This window comes from Amblyomma mixtum, chromosome 10 (assembly GCF_055824585.1).
Source record: "Amblyomma mixtum isolate Tamu chromosome 10, ASM5582458v1, whole genome shotgun sequence".
Taxonomy (NCBI): Eukaryota; Metazoa; Arthropoda; class Arachnida; order Ixodida; family Ixodidae; genus Amblyomma; species Amblyomma mixtum.
The window spans coordinates 60,091,923-60,111,899 of NC_143021.1; the positions used below are offsets into that span (position 1 = coordinate 60,091,923).

Here is a 19,977-nt window from a genome sequence, read left to right on the forward strand (position 1 = left end):
CCCTCCTGTTTGGGCCAAAGTATTGGCCTGCATTATTACTAAATACATAAATAAATAAAAAACTCAGTGATGTAATTTAACCATACATATTGCAGCCGTTGATAAGATTATGACACCAGGAGGTAAAATATCCGCAACGAAACGGCAGCGATCATTAGTTTACGATACACTATAAAAGGAAGAGGAAATACGGGGTAAAATGACCTCACCTGCACATCGCAGAATGAAAGTTCATTGAATTGCAGAACATGACCAGCACCAGGAAGGGAGTTCTAAATTTTCGTGGAACGCAGAAAAAAGCAGCTTGAAGGAGTCATTCTCGGGGTGAAAGGTGCAATTATAAATTTGTGTTCGTTTTCTAACAATGACCCTTTAAAAAAATTAAAATTGGGGGCATGCGGCTGAAGTGGCTACGGCTTAATAACGCGTTCAAGAAATTCACGTTCAAGGAAAAGGCAGAGAAGGCAATAAATTTTATATCAGTGCAGCATGAAACGAAATTACTTTTTGAACCGTTTTCAGTGTGCATACCGGCAAACCTGTCGGTATTAAATATAATGCAGACGTACGGTAGTATACGATGGATTATGGTTTTGTTTTGGAGAGCAGTATTTTGTAGAGCAACACGGAAAGTCCTGCGCAACTACCCGATCGTTTGCTGGGCTTCGCAAAAATTTGCTTCGATGTGTTTAGACAATGTCGTAACCTGCCTTATTGTAAGGCTGACGTTTCTGTATTGCTGAACTCGGATAATTGTATTTTAACGAATACCTGAAAAAGGAGCAAATGAGCACCTAGTTAGCGACATAAAAGTATTTTGGATAAATAAATGGTCAATTCCAATTAAGCACACCACTTACATAACTTTTATAAATATTGTAGTATCCAGTGGGGATCTATTATCGTCGCGATCGTGCCGTCGCATGCGTGTAATAGCATAAAGCTGTAAAACTATGTACAACAAGATAGCAAGTAGATCCATTACAGAACCATGTGGAGCTCTTGATAAGACGCAAATGAGGAATGACCTGGTGCGTGAGATGGCATGCGCGGACCGGGAGATGTCATGACAGAATTCAGGCTTTTGTGCAATGCTGCTGAAGCCACGAGAAAGCCATCCTGGAGGTCGCTCAGGTCAGAACCATGTGGAGCGCTTGATAAAAGGTAAATGACAAATGTTTTGATCCATGAGGGAGAAAATAAAACAGGTATTGCACTAAAGTGTCACCTTTCGCGCACTTGTCGCGTGCGCTCCCCGACACCCTTAGAGCGTGTGTGGGTGGCGGTCTCGGTCTCCAAGGAGATGCCCTCGACAGAGCATGGCACGCTCAGCCAGAAATCAGCTACCAAGTGGCAACAGAAGAAAGGGGGGGGGGGGTGTCGTTTGATGCACATATTTTGCCGGTCGCTATCCAGAGAGGCGCGGACACGGTTGGATTGGATGAAGGAAGAAAAGCAGGTTTATAACATCCGAATCGATGTCAAGAGAAAGAAATGGGCTTTGGCAAGGCAGTAATGCGAATGCGACATAACCGCTGATCCTTAACGGAGTGGATTCCAAGTGAAGGTAAAAGGGGACGGCAGAAAGTTAGGTGGGTGGATGAAATTAAAAAGTTTGTGGTGGTACGGTGGCCGCAACTGGCAAAGGACAGGGTTAGTGGGAGAGACATGGAAGAGGCCTTTGCCCTGCCTTGGTCATAGTCAGGCTGATGATAATAAAGCCACAGAATAGGTCGGAACCAAAAATTCGCAAACAGGAAGCAAAGACACGATACAGAGATTTCCAATCACTCCTACGAACAAAAAGCAATGTACAATACACTGCAACACATGCAAAGTAACTCGCTCGAGAAACAATAAAATTAATATTTCATCTAATGTGGACGAACACAAGAGAGAGACAAACAAAACCGAACACAATTCGCTCATTGCACTCCGACAGTGACACGATCGGAGGATCCCACGGGCCCGCTCTGACGACAGGCTTGCGCTGCCTCGGTTGTCCATGGCTGGGGGGGGTAGTGTTGACCCTGGAGTCGTGCGGGCGTGCTTCTCCGAAGATTTAACGGCGGCACAAGTTCACTGACAGTGCTCAACGTCCTTCATATAAATGCACCCGCCGTGTTCGTTTCTTAGCACCAAGGCAGGCGCGCACATGCACACAGTATTAGCTGTGCATTCGTGCCGGGCGCACGCTCGCATTGGTGAGGCGTGGAGACCGGTTTCAAGAAAATTCTAGTTCTTTCTCCCAATGCGGCGTCGGCAATGCGTGAGCGAAGTGGAGGGCACAACTCAGCACGCTCAAGGATGCGCCCTCTAAGGGATTCCTGGCTTCAATGTTCCAGAATGCTGTCTGGCGCCCGCTGATGAGATTGCTTCCGCTCCGCGCAGGGTTTCTGAATGTGCGCCAAGTTTTTTGACGTTGAGAGAATTCAGCTAATTGCGCAATGCTGCTGCAACCTTGGATGTGAAAAGATTTAATACCATGCGAGATTCCATAGTTTTCCAAGTGGCTTGAGCCCCATTGCCAGCATTCCGGTGCCTGGCATTCGTACCCAGTTCAACCTCGCGGGCTGCTTAGCATGTATGGTGCGGGATTCGGGACATTTAGAAGAATGAGGGCAAAATGCAAAGGAGATTTGGAAACAAATTGTTGTGTATTATCAATCGCCATGAATAAATATATCAGTACTTAACAGCCCACTGAGCAGATACGAGACGTAAGGTATTTCTCTGGGCTAGTCGGTACGTGATTCAAACTGAAGGCACAGCGCACGAAGGACCCGACGGGACAGCAGTGTTTGTCTCTGCCTTAGTCCCGTCCTTCGTGCGCGGTGCCTTCAGTCTGAACCAGATACGAAACGCTCAGCTAAAGAGCAAAACAGAAATATTCGGCTGAGACACTTTTAAATAACAGCATCCGCCGGGGTAGTTGGTTGCGATCTATATGTATCAGCAGCATAAGAATGATTTAACTGGAGTGCCACTGAGGAACCTGCCGGCCCATTGCCGCATATGTGACAGCAAAAAGTAATGTATTCCTCATTTTAATAAATCAACCGTCTCGAAAAAGCACAAAAACCAACTAACGCGCGAAATCGTTGGAGCCGCCTACATCTCAGGGCTTAAGAAAGGTTGCGTGAGCACCCCATCTATCTCAGTATCTGAGGAAGAAATATCCTTTTCTGTGGGTTTATCTGATTTTACCTGGTTTTTAGAAGCACTTTTCACATGTTGCATTTTCTTTCTAGCCCTGTTAATTGTTGGCGCTCATCCTTCGTATTGTAGTCAAGGGTTCGACGGCATACCGTCTGGTCAGGAATCGTGGCTTGATGAGATTCACTGGTCACTGACCATGGTCAAACAAAAACAAAAATGACGTTTCGGGAGCGCTACGGCTCCCTTGTTCACAATGAGCAACCGGCTCGTCGTCCTCTTTCCACCGTCGTCTCGCCTCCTCATGCTTTTAGCAAAATTTGCGCCTTCGACCCTGTTTTCCCATTTTTTCCATTTTTTTGTCATTCGCGCACACTCAACCCTGTTTTTTCCCATTTGCTTTTTTTTCGCATGTCATTCGTTCATTTCATGGAACTCATTGTATAGTGTAATTCTTGTCATCTTTTGATGCCCTGGACGTGGTGTGGGTCCCAGTTCGTTCGCGCGCCTTGATTACTCTCCCAGGTGGGCCTTTACCCGGTGTGTGTATATAAGAGCGGGTTCAGTTTTCATACAATTAAAAGTTGGAAGTTCAGCGCTCTGTTCTAACTTCTCCTTCCTGTTTTGTGTTCGCGCTGCTGATACTTAATTGCCTATGTCTGAAATGCGAAAGCATTAGGAACTGAGTCATGCTAAGCTCAAGAACGAGTATGAGCCATGACTACGACCACGGACATGACTATGCTTGCATAAATTCTGTACACCTTCATTACGCCACCATGGCGGCTCAGTAGTTATGGTGCTCGAAACAGGATCGAGCCCGAAAGACGCGGGTTCACGTTAAAGAAGCCAGGTGGTTGAAGTTTCCAGAACACTTGTTAAATGCCAATGTTAAATGCCCATAAACCCTAAACCCTTGCATTACGTTACTTGTAAAGTTCTGAGTCATGCGTCAAGACTGTAACTGCGCGTTATGACTGGGCTACTGAAGTGCTGTCAGGCTACGTTTCAGAATGAGTGATGAGCCAAGATTGACTCGCGCCATGACTCCGCATAAGTTGTTCTTGCTGCGTACACCACATATTACTTTACTTTAATGTGTGTTGTCATGATACTGTGTAGAATGACTGAGTCATGACTTTCATTGGATCTAGCACGGTACACTTCGTGACTCTTATGTATAAATGTTCGCTCACATGTGACGTCGTACACCGATGTTTCGACATCCTCTAAATTTCGTCACATAGACGGCGGAAGCCGGCTTTTGCGCTAATGGGGCATACAAAAGCTCTCATATTGATAAATTATAATAGAAATTAAATGTCTAATTTTGCTCAGATTCCTGGGCAAACAGCCGCAGTACACTGTGGAAATAAAATTCCCTTCAAATCTAAAGATATTATGCAGTCTTGCAGTGAACGTACTTGACGACGGCTCGCTAGGCATCCACAAAGTCATTGAGCTAACCGGCCTGATCAACGCTAGATTCAGACAGAAGCAGGCGTTTTTCCTGACATGGTTCCACAGGCCAGGCCCAGACTTTGCGTGCAGCCTGGCTGCCTAATTGCTTTCATTCTCAAACCTTAAGATTTGTTTTCTTCTCAAGTGTTTCCCTGGTTTCTTGACAATAAACTGGGAATTTTGTTCCATCCGCAATACCTAACCACGAGCTTTTTTTCGTGATTATAGCGAATACCGAAATGCCCGAGTCCCCTGAATAACCCGAATGAGTGCAGTTCTAAATTCTGCATGAAGTTTGCGGATTGCATATTATGGAGGGCCGAAACGCTTGATAGCACTGGCACTGTTCGATGCCCTCGAGTGCTTTCAACATGTCTACCTCGTGCCACTTGGCTGTCAGTTGCCATCCTAGAGAATGATATAAAGGCCAGAGCATTGGAGCAATCCATAAAACCATTGTCTCTGGTTTAGTCTTAAATGAAAGCACACTTCCACGTTTGCTATATATTTCACTTCCTGCTGAAGTAATTCTTCTGCATAGACACAAACTGCGAAAATTCTCGTACTTTTTGGAATTCGCAGTGGCACAATTTTGAAATACAATTCAAATTCAAATATTTATTCCAACATTACACCATACAGATATAATGTCGAGGATCGCAGGCAAAAAGCCTCCTGGAGGCTTGACCGGTCCTGCATCCTGGTGTACACTTGGCAGAGCGGCGGTGGCAGTCAGCTCATCAGAACACAAGAAGTGAATAAAGAAAGCCCAAAACAAAACAGAGAAACATTCACAAATATGTATGAAGGAGAGACAGAGGTATTAAAGAAATAATAAAGACAAAAATATATTACATTTTATGCAGTATAGGAACGCATGAAGGCTTTAAAGTTTGACGGGTTCATGCTTAGAATGTCGATACCCATTTCAATTAGGGAATTTAACAACCTTGGTAAATTATTCTCAAGCATCTGTTTGCTATAATTAGTTCTGTATCTCGAAACATTCCATATTTCCGTGCGGCGTGTAGTGTAGGCAGGTACATTCTGATGCAGGTTCGCGATTTTCACTAACGTAAAATTATGCTTCCTGCTGCTATAGTAAAAATCCCGCAGAAGTCTGTATGTGTAAATGTCGTGAATCTTTCTTATGTTATACTGCTCGAAGAGTTGTTCAGTGTGTTCCGTAAAGGATACATTGGCAATAATACGTAGAGCCCTTTTCTGCATGATTAATATATTATTAAGATTTGTTTGTGTCGTTGTACCCCATACTAAGTGACCATAATTAATGTGCGAGGCAAACAAGGCATTATACAAAAGTATTTTAACAAAAGTAGGAAAAATGTGTCGATTGCGACTTAGCATTCCAACCGTACTACTTAGCTTCTTGAGGACTGAATCTGCATGCTCGTCCCATTGTAGGCTGCTGGAGAAGGTTACACCAAGAATTTTAATTGAGTTAGCAACCTCAATTTGCATAGACTCGAACAGTATATTATGGTACTGTGGGATTTCTTTTCCTTGAGTTCGGAAAATTACTGCTTTTGTTTTACTGCAATTAACCTGTAGGCAATTTTTTTTCGACCAAATCGAAAGTCTCCCGAGAAGTTCATTTGCCATTCTTATTAATTCTGTGTAATTGCGGGACGATAAAAAAATACTCGTGTCATCTGCGTACATTATAAATTTTGCTTCTTGATAAATCGATACTATATCATTAACATAAATGTTAAAAAGTAGCGGCCCGAGAATACTTCCCTGTGGTACACCTGAGATTATGCCCTGGGTTTGCGATTGTTATTCGCTTAATGAGACAAATTGGTGCCTGTTTTTGAGGTAGGAAGATAATAAAGCGAGAGGTGTGCCCCTTACGCCGTACCATTCTAGTTTATTGAGGAGAATATTGTGGTTGATATGGTCAAACGCCTGAGTGTAATCAACAAATATACCGAGAGTTAAAAGCTTGTTTTCAAAGTTTCTTAATATGTGCTCTTTCTGATCTAAAAGCGCTAGTTCTGTGGACTTCCCTTTCTGAAATCCATACTGTGCTTCGGTTATAAGCTGGTGTTTACTGCAAAATAAAGACAGCCTATTGAGGATAATTTTCTCAAAACCTTTAGAAAAAATAGGGAGAATCGATATTGGACGGTAGTTTTTTATATTCTGTTTGTCGCCTTTTTTAAAAATAGGAATTACTCTTGCGGTTTTCATTCTGTCGGGAAAAACCCCGCAAGAGATACACATGTTATAAATGTACACCAGTATAGGGGCGAGTTCATGTATGGCATATTTAACAGGCCGTATCTGTAGGTCGTCCATGTCGCAGCTGCGTGAATTTTTAAGGTTGAGATAAATGGAACACACCTCTGCACTGTCAGTTGGCGCGAAAAAAATGGAATTATTGTTTCTAGGTGCAGTGAGGTCATTGCTAGGACGAACATTCTGGTCAGTATCTTTTGTTACAAAGTACTGATTAAATGCATCAGCAAGCTCCTGGTCTCTCACTAAGCGTCCATTTAACGAAATCTCTTGTGGTTGTTCCCCCTTCTGTTTCCGTCCTGTAAGAGCATTTACCTTGTTCCACAGTTTAGCCGTTTGTCCGGTACAGGATACAAGTTCCTGAATATAATACGCGTCTCTTGCTATTCTTAACTCTTTAGTTAACTTATTTCTGAAGGTCTTAAACAATTTGAGATGTGAGGGTTCTCGAGTTTTTAGAAACTTCGCATACAACCTGTCTCGTTTTCTAATTTTCCTTAAAAGCTCATTGGTTACCCAAGGCTTCCGAATCTTTTTATTTATTTTTTGCTCTTTAGAGACAAAGTGTTTCCTGTATACTGTCACAAAGTGACTTATGAAGGTATCATAAGCCTCCTGTGCTGTATGTTGTAAAAACACGGTATCCCAGCAAGTACCTTGTATGTCGATTCGGAAAGCCTCTAGAGAGTTTTCAGTGATGCTTTGCAAGTTTATACATGCTTTCTTCGTAATCGGTGCTCTTTCGGGTGCTTTAACGGACATACATATTGGCATATGGTCACCTATACAGCAGCTTAGTACGGCACTGGAGACACATGGCAGATCGTAGTTTGTGATAAAAAGGTCAAGTAAAGTAGCTGACGTGGAAGTTATCCTTGTTTAAGATTTTATAACATTCGCGTATCCATAGGATGCAAGTAGTCTTTCAAAGTCAATTGATTTGCGAGTAGCAGCTTTGATATCAATGTTGAGATCGCCGCCAATTATAACTCCCTGCCTATTCTGACTTGCAAAGACAAAAAATTTCTCAAGAAAATTGAAAAATGCACTATGGTCTCCATCAGGGGGCCGATAACATGTAGCAAAAAGTAAACAATTGGCTTCAACACAGAGCATTTCGTAGTCATCGGTCACGGAACAGAAACCAGATAACAAATCAGTTTCATAGAGTCATCTATTAACATTGCAACACCTCCGCCACGTCTTGATGTCCTGTTCAAATAAAATGTGTTTTTATTGGGCAATCTAAATACCTCAGAATCTTCATTATACCATGTTTCACTAAACATAACAACATCACAGTGTATGTTTATGCCAGCAAAGTAGGCCTCCAACTCTGGAATTTTCTTATTGAGTGACTGGACATTCATATGAACACAGCTCAGTCGTTTTGAACCCAAGTTATGAAGAGTAAACCATTGTTCTTTTGGTATAGATTGCAAGCTGTCCATAAGGAGAGAAAGTTTCAAAAAGCTACAAAGTGGAAAGGACGTCTACGAATGTAGAGCGTCCAAGTCACTTTCACATTTCATCACTGTGGCTGTTTCACCTGGAGCCCTGCGCACGAGAACCTTGCCGCCTGTGTGCCACACAAATTTGTAGTCTGCTCCTTTCGCCCATTCTTTAGCAAATGTAAGCAGCTTCTTAGACCGAGACGTCATATTTTCACAGATGTACCGCTTCTCGTCAGGTCCATTCAAAGCTTTCCTTTTAGCCATGAAAGAATTCTTAAGTTCTTGGCGAGCACAGCGCATTATAATCCCTGGCGTGTTTCCCGGTTTTGCTGGCAGTCTGTGGAGTGCTACCACGTCCTCTCTAGTTAGAACATTTAGGTTTAGTTCTTTCGCCAGGTCATTTACTTTCTCAAAAAGATCTTCGCCCTTCGTTTCAGCAACACCGTGGATCTCGATGTTGAGGCTTCTGCTACGCCACTCAAGTGCATCTATGTCTGTCTCAAGCTGCACTAGCTGCTTAGTGGCTCCGGATTTCTCAATGCTCTCGACTTTGCGCCTAATATCTTTGAGTTCTTTTTCTTGGCGGTCCTGACGTTGCTGTATGGCGTCAAAGCGATCTGAGAGTAATTGGATACACTCTTCTATGCCGTTTACCTTGGTCGGTAAAAAAAAAAAATTGAAAGCATATTTCCACGCTTTTGACTGCTTTTTCCTCCACCGCTGCTAGGTCAAGATTTTCCTGTGCTCACAAACGCCAAGTTCATAAGCCTTAAGTTATTTGAGGAGACGTGTGGCTGGTCGGGCAAGATAAATCTCGAGTTAATATATTTCGCGTCTTGGCATTTATCTTGGCGTTTTCGCATGTAGGTGTTGTTAAAGTAATTGTGTCAGAAGATATTTGGCCAGAAGAGCCGAAACATTTTTTTCTTGTGCTTGCAGTTGGGTGGGGCCAACGTTCCGAGCCGAGGCTACATATGATCCCTTAAAGGACCGTATATGTAAGTACTCACAAGCACTGTTGTGCCTTTTCTATGCTGATTTGTACATAATCATATTTTTGTGCGCGAAAAAGCCTTGCCTCTAGTTTTTAAGGAGGGCTATCTAAACTCTCAACGCAATGTCACTGCCTCAATCAAAAAGTGTACAGCTAAAGTCTGTCTTTGAAGAGTTTTAACCCGTCAGAATTGAAGCTTCTTTGACGATTTGGTTGTTCATGCTCAGATGTAGAGCTGAAAACCGAGGCATATAGAATAGTATAGTATAGAATATGTACGTGAAAATACGAAACGCTAGCAGTAATGGAAACAACACGCAGGAGGACTGAATCAGTTATTACGCTTTCTTTTTGAAGTGTAGCCACTTAGACACATTTCTGCTTTCCTCGATTTTGCCGGAGATGCCTCGCATGAAAACATTTCCACCACATGTAGCATCTTCTGCTGCGGTTGTTTCCACGACGCGCTAATCTGTGTGGCGATCAATGCGTTAATCTGTCTCAAAGCAAGTTGGCATCGTATAAGCCGATGTCCGTCGCCTGGACGAGTTAGGCATTCATGACAAGGCAAAGTGAGGTGCCCCTGACTGCTCTAATGACATTTTTGCTATGTTCGTTTAAAGAAGTCTTTCTCAGTATGCTTGCCTATCCAACGCACTAGTTTCCTGAAGAAAATAATATGCGATAAGCAACACCGTCACCGCCTTTTAAATTGTTTGTTGTAGCCAATTTCCAGTTTTTTTTTGTGCCTTGATTCACACACAGGCTAGTCTTTGTGTTTTTGGACAGGGCCGTCAGTTTTAGCAAAGCCGGAACTTCTTTCCTAATATTTTTTTTTAGAATTAGACGCGGGTAATATAAACCTTGCTATGCTTCATTAATCATGCTGCTCATTTTCTTATTGTTTGAAGCATGATTTCAGCCGCAATGGTGATTAACAGCTCAAGGTACCTTGCATCCCGTAGTGATCATGTTCGTAGTGTAAGCACTGTCCGCCGGGATAGTCCCATGAATTTTTTGCGGGGTTGTAAGATAGTAATTGAAGTCGTTACATTTTACCAGCTTAAGTGCGCTAATTGAAGATGGTTAGCAGGTTTGATACCGTCGCTTTCCCAAGAAGTCCCGGTGCAAGAGTTTGCGGGGTTTAAGAAATAGGGTTCCTATACTAGCACTCAAATTTCGCTACTTGGGATGAAGGCCCTATGGGTACTACCGACCTGTTTCCCGAAGTCTTGACCTCCTGAAGAAACCTACTAGCAGCGACCGTGGCACAAGGGCTGTCAGGGCCAAATTTCTTTGCAATGTCATCAAGGCGCGACTGCGCCTGCGTGATGCACTGTGTCCAGGTGATGCGTGAGTAAAGTTTCACAGGTTCTTTGTCTTCCTTCTTTGCACCATAGGTGCCCCGCCAGAGACGGTTGGTAACTCGAAGACTGAAGCTCGATCTTCGGTCTCAAGATGTGTTGACACGCAGGGATAACGAAAGGCAATAACTGAGGTTTATGTACAGATATTTACAGCGTACAGAAGTTTAGACACTCGAGACAAATTAACGGCACAAATATACAAAACAACAAAAAGGTGGATCTGGCTAATACTAGGGGAGCCCCCTAACTCGGCGTTGCCGAAGATGCGTTGCATCTCACCTTAGCGCAGAACCCCGCTTCCAGCTCCGGGGCCCGGTTTTAAAGCCTTAAAGGCCCAGCCCACATTCGGTAACTTCCAATCATGTTGTGCTCTCAACATGATTGGTTCTTCAAGGGCCTGGCCAGCCCTCCAGCTGCCGTAAAGTAGAGCACTCTCTCCACCACAAAATAAAAACAAACACAAATAGACATCCGTGCCAGCACGTGTGCGAATCGGTACCGCGGGTGGGTGGACACCCGTACTTCCCGGCGCGTTCGCGAGCGGCCGCGTTCCAAGAAAAGAGACGCTTCGCTTTGAGCACCCCCAGCCGCGTTCCGATGACCCCCGCGAACGCTACCGAACCCTTACACGCCCTTCCCAAGATTCTACAAAGGGCTCAAATGCCACTTTTAGAATTCTAACAAAGGGATCGGTACGGGTCACAAAACCACCCTGTGGGTGACATACCGCAGCTACACAAACACTGGCACGAACAAAACCAAAAACAACAAAATGCACACGGGCACCAACACAACATCACGCAAAATGCACACTTAAATACACACAGTGGCATGCCTGCCGTGCGCCGTAACACAGCGTCAAAGTTGGTGCGTTGCACCCAGTTCGCCTGCATGCACGCCGTCGTCCTGCTCGCGAATGAGCACACAGACACAGACACTCGCGACTGGAGCGTTCACAGCACTCGCACAATGCCCACGTGAGCCTCCTTAGTCGCACCGAGCGTCCCTGTGTACATTCGAGCCACCACGTGTTGTCAGTAACACAATTAACGCCTAAACGGTAACTCACTCATTAGGCTGGCGCCACAACGGGGCGCGAACTGAAAAGATGGTGCCCTCCAGGATCAAAAACGTCTCGGGTTTGGATGGGTCCAAACCCCTCACTACACGACGCACCTGAGGGCCCGCTCTCTCTGGCGCGCCGGTACGAACCGCGTGCTGCGTAAGGAACATCTCTCTTGCCGAGTTCAGCGGTAACAGTGCGGCCGGCTTTGCTGAACATAATTTGGCGTACCGCAGCACGGAACGTACTGTTCCACGCGCCGACATTCACTGTGAAGGCTATGCGCCTGTCCCCTGGTACTTTGGAGCGTTTGGAGCTATTTGCACCGTTCCTGCACGGGCAAACATTTAAATCGCCGCTCCCTGCTTGATAGACGCTGGCCGGCTTCGTGGCATCGTCTGCTGCACGAGCTGACTCGCCGTCGCTTGACCCGAGCTTGCCTTGCGGCAAGTCGCCACTCATTTCCGGGTACTCAAATGACCTGGCCAGACACACATCGGGTGCGTTCCACAACTGTGTGGCGCTCTGCCCGGTCGGCCCAGCAAGCCCGCCTCCGTTCCCTGGCTCGCATGGAACGCTCTTTCCATCAATGACGCTACGGGGCCCTTCATGCCCTATGACCGACACAGTGTGCGGTTCCAGCAACGCTAGACTTTCTCCTGTCACTAGGTCCGCGACCTGACATCTGTCGTCGCTGGCCGTTCCCTGCTGAGCTAAATGCTCTTTTCCGCAGCTTGCTTGAGACTGCGTTTTTGGAATTGTGAGACTCACTTCCAACAATCCTGAGCACGCGTCCGCGTCCCTGGTGTCATTTGGGATTGAGCTAACCTGGGCGGCCGTGTCGTCGGCGTGCGCGTTCACCGCCTCTGATACCGCGACGCTGCGTTCCGTCAGGCTGCTTTCTTGAACTGCGACTCCAGCTTCGCAGAAATCGGGCTCACTTTTTACTTCTGCTTGACTGTTTTTTTGACCTGTGCTTGACAAGCATAAGGCTTTACCTTCCAGCACAGGTGGCCTCTCCTCTCGGGAATCGGAGTAGTTGTCCCTCGCTAGTCCACTAGCTTTCCTACACTCCTTGAGCTCAGCGAGCTCCAGCGCTAGCTGCTGGCGCTTTGCTTCTAATTCCTCCAAGACGCATTTAACATCCTGAGGTTTCTCCTCGCACAGCGGCGCCTTTCCTCCATTCACTTTTGCAAGCTCAGACTGATAGTAAGCTAAACGCGCCTTCGCCAATTCCACTCGATACCTCACATCGAGTGAGGGCTGGCATGGATAACTCTCCATACCGCCGTCTGTATCCCTCAACTGTCCTACCGGCTCGAACACAGGGACGTGAACAATGCGACCAAGGAAACTCACGGTTTCGATGCGCCGATCCGCATTGCCAGCTCCTTGGCGTCGGAGTCCACCGTCACTTTCCCCGGACGCTGCGATGAGCTGTCGCACACCGCTGGTCCGCCGCCGGTGACCGTCGAGTTCCCGACGCGCTGCTTCCTTGACCGGACGCAGTCCCGCGTCGCTGGACTACTGCCGTGGTCCTTGCGTCCTTGCCGCCGTGTCTCCGCAGGTCCGTTCACGAACGCTGACCTGTCGCCTTGTCACCTTTCTCCCTGCCTTGTCTTCTTCCTGCGCCGTCTTCCGATGGCCGCAGGATCCTGTCGACTGCGCCAGTAAAGTTTCACAGGTTCTTTGTCTTCCTTCTTTGCACCATAGGTGCCCCGCCAGAGACGGTTGGTAACTCGAAGACTGAAGCTCGATCTTCGCACCAGCGGTGCCCCGTCAGAGACGGTCTCAAGATGTGTTGACACGCAGGGATAACGAAAGGCAATAACTGAGGTTTATGTACAGATATTTACAGCGTACAGAAGTTTAGACACTCGAGACAAATTAACGGCACAAATATACAAAACAACAAAAAGGCGGATCTGGCTAATACTAGGGGAGGCCCCTACTCGGCGTTGCCGAAGATGCGTTGCATCTCACCTTAGCGCAGAACCCCGCTTCCAGCTCCGGGGCCCAGTTTTAAAGCCTTAAAGGCCCAGCCCACATTCGGTAACTTCCAATCATGTTGTGCTCTCAACATGATTGGTTCTTCAAGGGCCTGGCCAGCCCTCCAGCTGCCGTAAAGTAGAGCACTCTCTCCACCACAAAATAAAAACAAACACAAATAGACATCCGTGCCAGCACGTGTGCGAATCGGTACCGCGGGTGGGTGGACACCCGTACTTCCCGGCGCGTTCGCGAGCGGCCGCGTTCCAAGAAAGGAGACGCTTCGCTTTGAGCACCCCCAGCCGCGTTCCGATGACCCCCGCGAACGCTACCGAACCCTTACAGCGTGCCTGCTATCACAACGAGGTGATTTTGTTAACAATATAGGGGGCTTACATCTGTATTGCGGAAATCTGCTGCCCATCTTTGAAACAGGTTTTTGAGCCTTTTTTGTTCTGAATGATGGTATTCCTGAAAATAATTCTATTTAGGTTATAGAATTAAGGCTCGGTTTTAAAAGATAACTTGTGTGTGGTTATGGGCCTAAAGCGAACAACTACTTGCATCTGCGCGCTCAAAGCTGGTAAGGCGTAACATAATAAGGTAACGCATAAAAATGCGCAAAAAATTCATTCAACCTTGACTACAAAGAGAAGACTCTTGGATGCAATGTGACATCAAGCGCTGATAACTGCATTTGTTGAAGCCATGCTTCGAAAATTGCAAACGAGGTCGTCAAAATTTCCGAAGCCCTTCACTACGGCGCCTCTCATAGCCTCAGTGGCTTTGGGACGCCAAACCCCACAAATCAAACAAAACACAAACGCAAAACATGATCGAGGATATACCAGCAGTCCCTCATATTCACCATGTCTCACACTAACTCAAATTGATTTTTGAAGCGATTTGATGTTAACATTATGTCCTACTCCTCTAAAATCAACTGTCCTACACAAAACCTCTCAGCCTGCCGAATAAGCTGCATCAATCGTCTATCACTGTCAGTCGCCGTGTAACACACGGAACCCCCCGAACACTCGCCACGTCGCGCACCTTCACTTCTCTCGGAATAGCAACCATGGCTTCCCTCATCAATCTACTCGCACTCTGCCTCTCTCCGCATTCCTCTGTCTCTTGCCTATCCCTCTCTTCGTCCTGTCACCTGAAGAACAGGGGCCGGATACGTTGGCAGTAATGAGCGTTCTAATGTTAATGAAGTAATATGATAAGCCCGTTAGTAAACCAAGACAGAAAAAGGTGCAAAATTTGCCAATAGGAAGGATTTGTTCTTTGTGATGACGGTGCTTTCTACCGCGTAACGTTCTGTTGTGGCAGCAAATGTATTAGAGAGAGAGAGGCATGTGAGCAAATTAAAAGAGCATTACGGTAATGCTAATGAGGGCAGTCAGGACCACGTCACTTTGCATTGCCGTCAATGCGTCACTCAGCCTGGGCGACGGATGGGCCTAGGTGATGCATGCCTGCTATCGATTCAAGGTTGTCATCGTCCTTCATAGAGGCCGGTTATTAAAAGAAATAATCGAAGCGGATAAAAGCGTGTGTGCAAAAAACATGTGCATAAGCCTGACATCGCTAGAACTGTCGAAGAAAGAATGCAGGCTCTTTTTAGGTTCTTTTCCGACTAGAAAATGTTTTTGTTACTGTTAGCCATCTTGCGCGTCCTTGTTCTTCTCTTGCTGGCGTTTCACGTGTGTTCCTATACCGTGGATATGCAAAAAAGCATAAATAAGCGATCTTATTCCTTTGCCCTCATTCCAGTCGTGGCTTGGATTTTCGCTGCATTCCTCTCAGCAGCCTTTCTTTTTAGATAGTTTGTTTTTCAGTTTAGTGCTTGCACTTCCTCCTCTGTTATGTCTTTTTATTTAGTATTGAAGAGAATCGCTGGTGCTAGTAGGCGCACAATACGTCGAGTTCAATGATCCCTTTGGGATGTGCAAGCATCTGTTCGAAAGCTTGCAAAATGTTTAAAAGCACCAAATATATATGTCTGATATTGCTAGCTCAATGTGCTTGAAGAAATGGGTATATGTATTCACGTTTTACAGATGTTCCACTTGGATTGGCGATGCCTCCTTATTTCCACAACGACACGGAAAAAATGTAAGCACCATTGACAGCAAAACAAACCAAGAAACAGAAGCCGAGAAGTTTTTTTTCTAAGGTGTAACGAGAAATATTTGAGTCGTAACATAAAATTTCTGTGTCGACTAGTGCTGTGAGGTATCGACATTGTGATCTCCCGTCACAAACTGCTGAATGTGCGGGCTCTGAAAATTATTAGCACAAGTAATTTCTCGCAATGCACGTCATGCACCCAATATTCAAATTATTACCGAAAGCGATGCACGAAGGGCACCATTTATTCCCTACTTAAAGAGGGGACTTTTTGGTGCGGACTATCTTTGGTTCTCAGTTTATTTACACGTCTGCTCAACGTGCACCACTGTGTTCACTGTCACCACTGTATCCATGACGAAAGGTGCTCGCCGGCAGGAGCAGTTTTTGCATTATATACTGTTTAAATCAAAATCGAGTTTGTAACAGCGCGAAGACAGGACGACAAAAACACAGCACAGCCCATCTTTTTTTGTTTTTCTGTTAGGATCAAATGCGAACTGTGAAAAAGTGCCGTATGTGCAGCGATTTTCGGTTCTACTAATAAAAGCCACGGCTTTCATCAAAACTCGGCAAAAGAGAAAATAAAACGGGACAATGTCTTCGTTAAATAAGATGCGTGCTCTTTTGACACGAAATGTTATACTGTTATTTTCATTATCTAATGCAAAACATCGTTTTAATCACAACACTCGATTCTCTGCACTTCAATAAACATTTTTCCTTCACTCATTGCTTACCCGTGTAATTATGAAAGCGGAGCTTCTTTGACAGGTACCGATACAATTGCCACATTGCACGACTTATGGCTTGAGCTGGCTCCGCTGTGGCGCATGCCATGGGCTGCCGCCTGTTACGTCAACGCGGTAATAAGCTGTGGTACGTCCTCGGGACCTGCGAGAACTGTGTCGCTGACCATTCTGTGCTTGCAAAAATGGCCTTTGTGCTCCGAATGTTTGCTTCCTGTTACCACCAAATGAACCCTTTTTGCAGAAAGCACGCTGTACCTGGATACTTGCCAAAGCTCCTCAAGCCTATTATCCAACGATTCATCCAAGGCTGTGAGATACTTTTTTTCTTCTATGCATATTACCAGCGGTTTATGATTCCTACAGTCGGAAACAACGTCTTCAGTGAAGCTCCGCCGACACTGAGGGCAGCCGCACAGAATACGTCCAGGACGAAAAAGTAGTCCGTTGTTAAAAATTTTTCTTTTCACCTAAACAAGAAGCTAATCATAAAGAAAAAAAGTAATAAGCTCTAGAATTTTTGTGCCTTGATCATTTTATAGTTACCGCTGATTTCGTTTACTTTTCTGAGTGGCAACGGAGTGACGCAGTACGCCGCGGACCGCAGCCCAGTGTTAACAACAGCTGCGGTTTTGTTATATCCTGCTATAGTAGCCGAGATCCTGCTCCTAATAGCGGTGAACACACGATGTCTGGGTCGAATACTGCCGCCGGGTGGCATACCAGGTAAAGATTAGCAATGAAAGAAAACTTTTAGCTGCAAGTGTCTGCGACACTCGTGTCACGCAGCCGTTTCAGCCGAAACATTTTCTTGCTGGTACTGTTCGCTGCATTGTTGTTTAGATAGTTAAGGTTTCCGCGCGCGCATCTAAAATGTCTGAAAGGCAGAATGAAAGGAAAAATTCATGCGTTCGTGTTTTCTGCCGATGCCCATTCAATGCGTGGAAGATGTTTCAATATTGTCCTAGCTTGCTTCCCTGCTGACAACGCGAGGTTTCCTTAAAGTGTGCCTTTCTCTTGTAACACATTTGGACCGTGACTATCAAAACCATCGGATTGTATGTGCGGCGCGCCCCTGATATGGCTGCTTCGACACGCCTGTTAATCCTATGCGTTTTGATGTTTAGGCTCGGCAGAAAGATGATATCGATACATTAAACGTTTAATGCTACGCACTACTTTACAATCGCAAGCGGCTTTACAATTACAAGAAAAGAACCGAATACGCACCTTATCTGACCACCCTGTGGAAAGTGTCCACTTGGGTAAACGTCTGGAGACGCTCTCGCCTCTTATCCCAACGGCGATTGTTCTTTACCGCTTCAGTGTCACTTATAATTGAAATTAGGGTATTGGCCGGAACACCAGTATACAAGTACCAGGGGCTCGAGGATGCGGTGAGAGCCACGACGTCTCACTTCTTGTAAAGCAGCGGTCATTGACCAATCCTCCTTCGCTGCCGTTTTCCGTTTGGCGCTGCAGCACTGATCGCTGGCCGGTTATCGTAGCGAATGCGTGCTATGCTTTCCTCACTCTTCGAGAAGACATATTTCTAGGCCATGTTTTTAAATCATCACTGTGCCAGTAAGAAGTGGCGGGGAGGCTGAGTTTGGACAGTGCAAGAAAATCTACCGCTGGAGTTGCGGACAGCTTGAACCACCTGCCTTTGCCCTTTGTGAGCTGCTGCATGAAGCCCGCTGGGGAAGTAGCTACTGATGAAGCCATTTACATGCTGTCAGTGCATAGAACAAAATTATGCGGAGTTCATGGTGGAACTCCGTGTATTCATTCGGTGTGTGTATTTATTCGGTGCGGTGGCTCAGTGGTTATAGTGCTCGGCTGCTGACCCGAAAGACGCGGGTTCGATCCCGGCCGCGGCGATTGAATTTCTTTGGAGGAGAAATTCTAGAGGCCCGTGTACTGTGCGATGTCAGTGCACGTTAAAGAACCCCAGGTGGTCGACATTTCCGGAGCCCTCCACTACGGCGTCTCTCATAGCCTTAGTCGCTTTGGGACGTAAAACCCCATAAACCAAACCAAACCATTTATTCGGTGTGAGAAAGGTTCAGATGCTGTTGTGTTCAGAGCTGAGCCAAGAGTGACAGTCCGTCTTGAGTATTAATTCCGTAAAGGCTCTATACCAATCGCCACGCCGTTCGCTGTTTTTTGTCATATACGAACGGGAACGACGGATGATTAGAGTCTTTCAGGCTTAGCTGTTTTGGATACAAGGCTAGCGCACATCCATACGAAATATCTTGCTAACAAAAATTGAACACAAAAACAGGAAAAGGAAAGCAAAGTTATTTATTTTCTATCAAAGCCACATGGGTCATGAATAAGTGGGCAAAAAGTTCCCAAAGCAGATATTTTGTTCCCAAAATTTATGTATCGCATGACTGACCGTCGCTCAGATCTCACCTATATTCTGGTCAGTCGCGCCGAGTTCTTTATCGGTCTGTGCCCGGTCTAAGATTCTGCTCATAATTTAGAAGCCTCTTCATGTACTTGCTTGACATACAAGCGCTGACTCCAAACTAACATTTGTTGGAAGGAACAAAAACATTTATACTGCCTTTGAAGAAATTACACAAACTAGGGATGGCTAGTCTGCATTATTTCGCTAAAATTCACACGTCAACTTTCGGCACAGCTGCCGAAAACGCGCCAACGAAAAAACCATGCAACTTAGATACCTTACCTTACTCTCCCCGCCATCTGATAAAAGCGCCTGCTGACCGCGTAACTGCTGGCAAGATTCGGTGCACATGGACTTTAGAAGCCCTAATATTCATGTTCTTTCCATTCACAACAATGCACTGCGAAATTTTCTATCCTTAATGGCGAGTTTTGTATGCATCTATATTCAAGCGCTCATTTAAGCACCTTCCCGCCTTACCGACACTGAAATTGTCGCCTAAAAAAATAATTGAGCCTGTTGCGCCCGCCACACTATCAGCGAAGAGCTTCTTATGGGCGATATCTCTTCGCCTCACTATTCGTCCCTCTATTCGCCCGCGCACAAATCCTGTATATCTTCAGAGGGGCCTAAAATATGACGGTAACGTGGGAATGGCGACCAATCTTCTTCAGTCGGTGTGACGCGGTATGTATGGAACAAGAATATTCTCCATCTTTCGTGAGGCTTGTTGTTGCCTCAGTGACAACCGATGAGGGGGAGGAGGGGTGGTTATCATCCCAAAGCGGCTCAAGCTATGAGGGACGGCGTATTGAGGGGCTCCGCAAATATCGACCACCTGCGGTTTTTTTAACGTGCACTGACACCGCACAGTACGCGGGCCTCTTGAGTTTCGCCTCCATAGAAATTATACCGCCGCGGCCTGGA

General features: G+C 45.8%; 2 protein-coding genes across 2 annotated transcripts in view; one reads left to right on the top strand and one right to left on the bottom strand.

Moving 5' to 3' along the window:
• The window catches only part of LOC149325902 (uncharacterized), a 405,896-nt gene that overhangs the window by 354,920 nt on the left and 30,999 nt on the right, over positions 1-19,977 (top strand). Inside the window, exons 15-17 of the mRNA XM_089562519.1 lie at positions 9,273-9,331; positions 15,813-15,867; positions 16,876-16,943. Of these exons, the coding sequence (XP_089418645.1) occupies positions 9,273-9,331; positions 15,813-15,867; positions 16,876-16,943 (182 nt within the window). The remainder of the gene's footprint in view (positions 1-9,272; positions 9,332-15,812; positions 15,868-16,875; positions 16,944-19,977) is intronic.
• On the bottom strand, positions 10,818-13,796 carry LOC149325906 (uncharacterized). The gene is made up of 2 exons (XM_089565048.1): positions 12,471-13,796; positions 10,818-12,392 (listed from the first exon to the last, which is right to left on the bottom strand). The coding sequence occupies exons 1-2, from the start codon at positions 13,039-13,041 to the stop codon at positions 11,767-11,769; spliced, it is 1,197 nt and encodes a 398-aa protein (XP_089421174.1). The 5' UTR covers positions 13,042-13,796; the 3' UTR covers positions 10,818-11,766.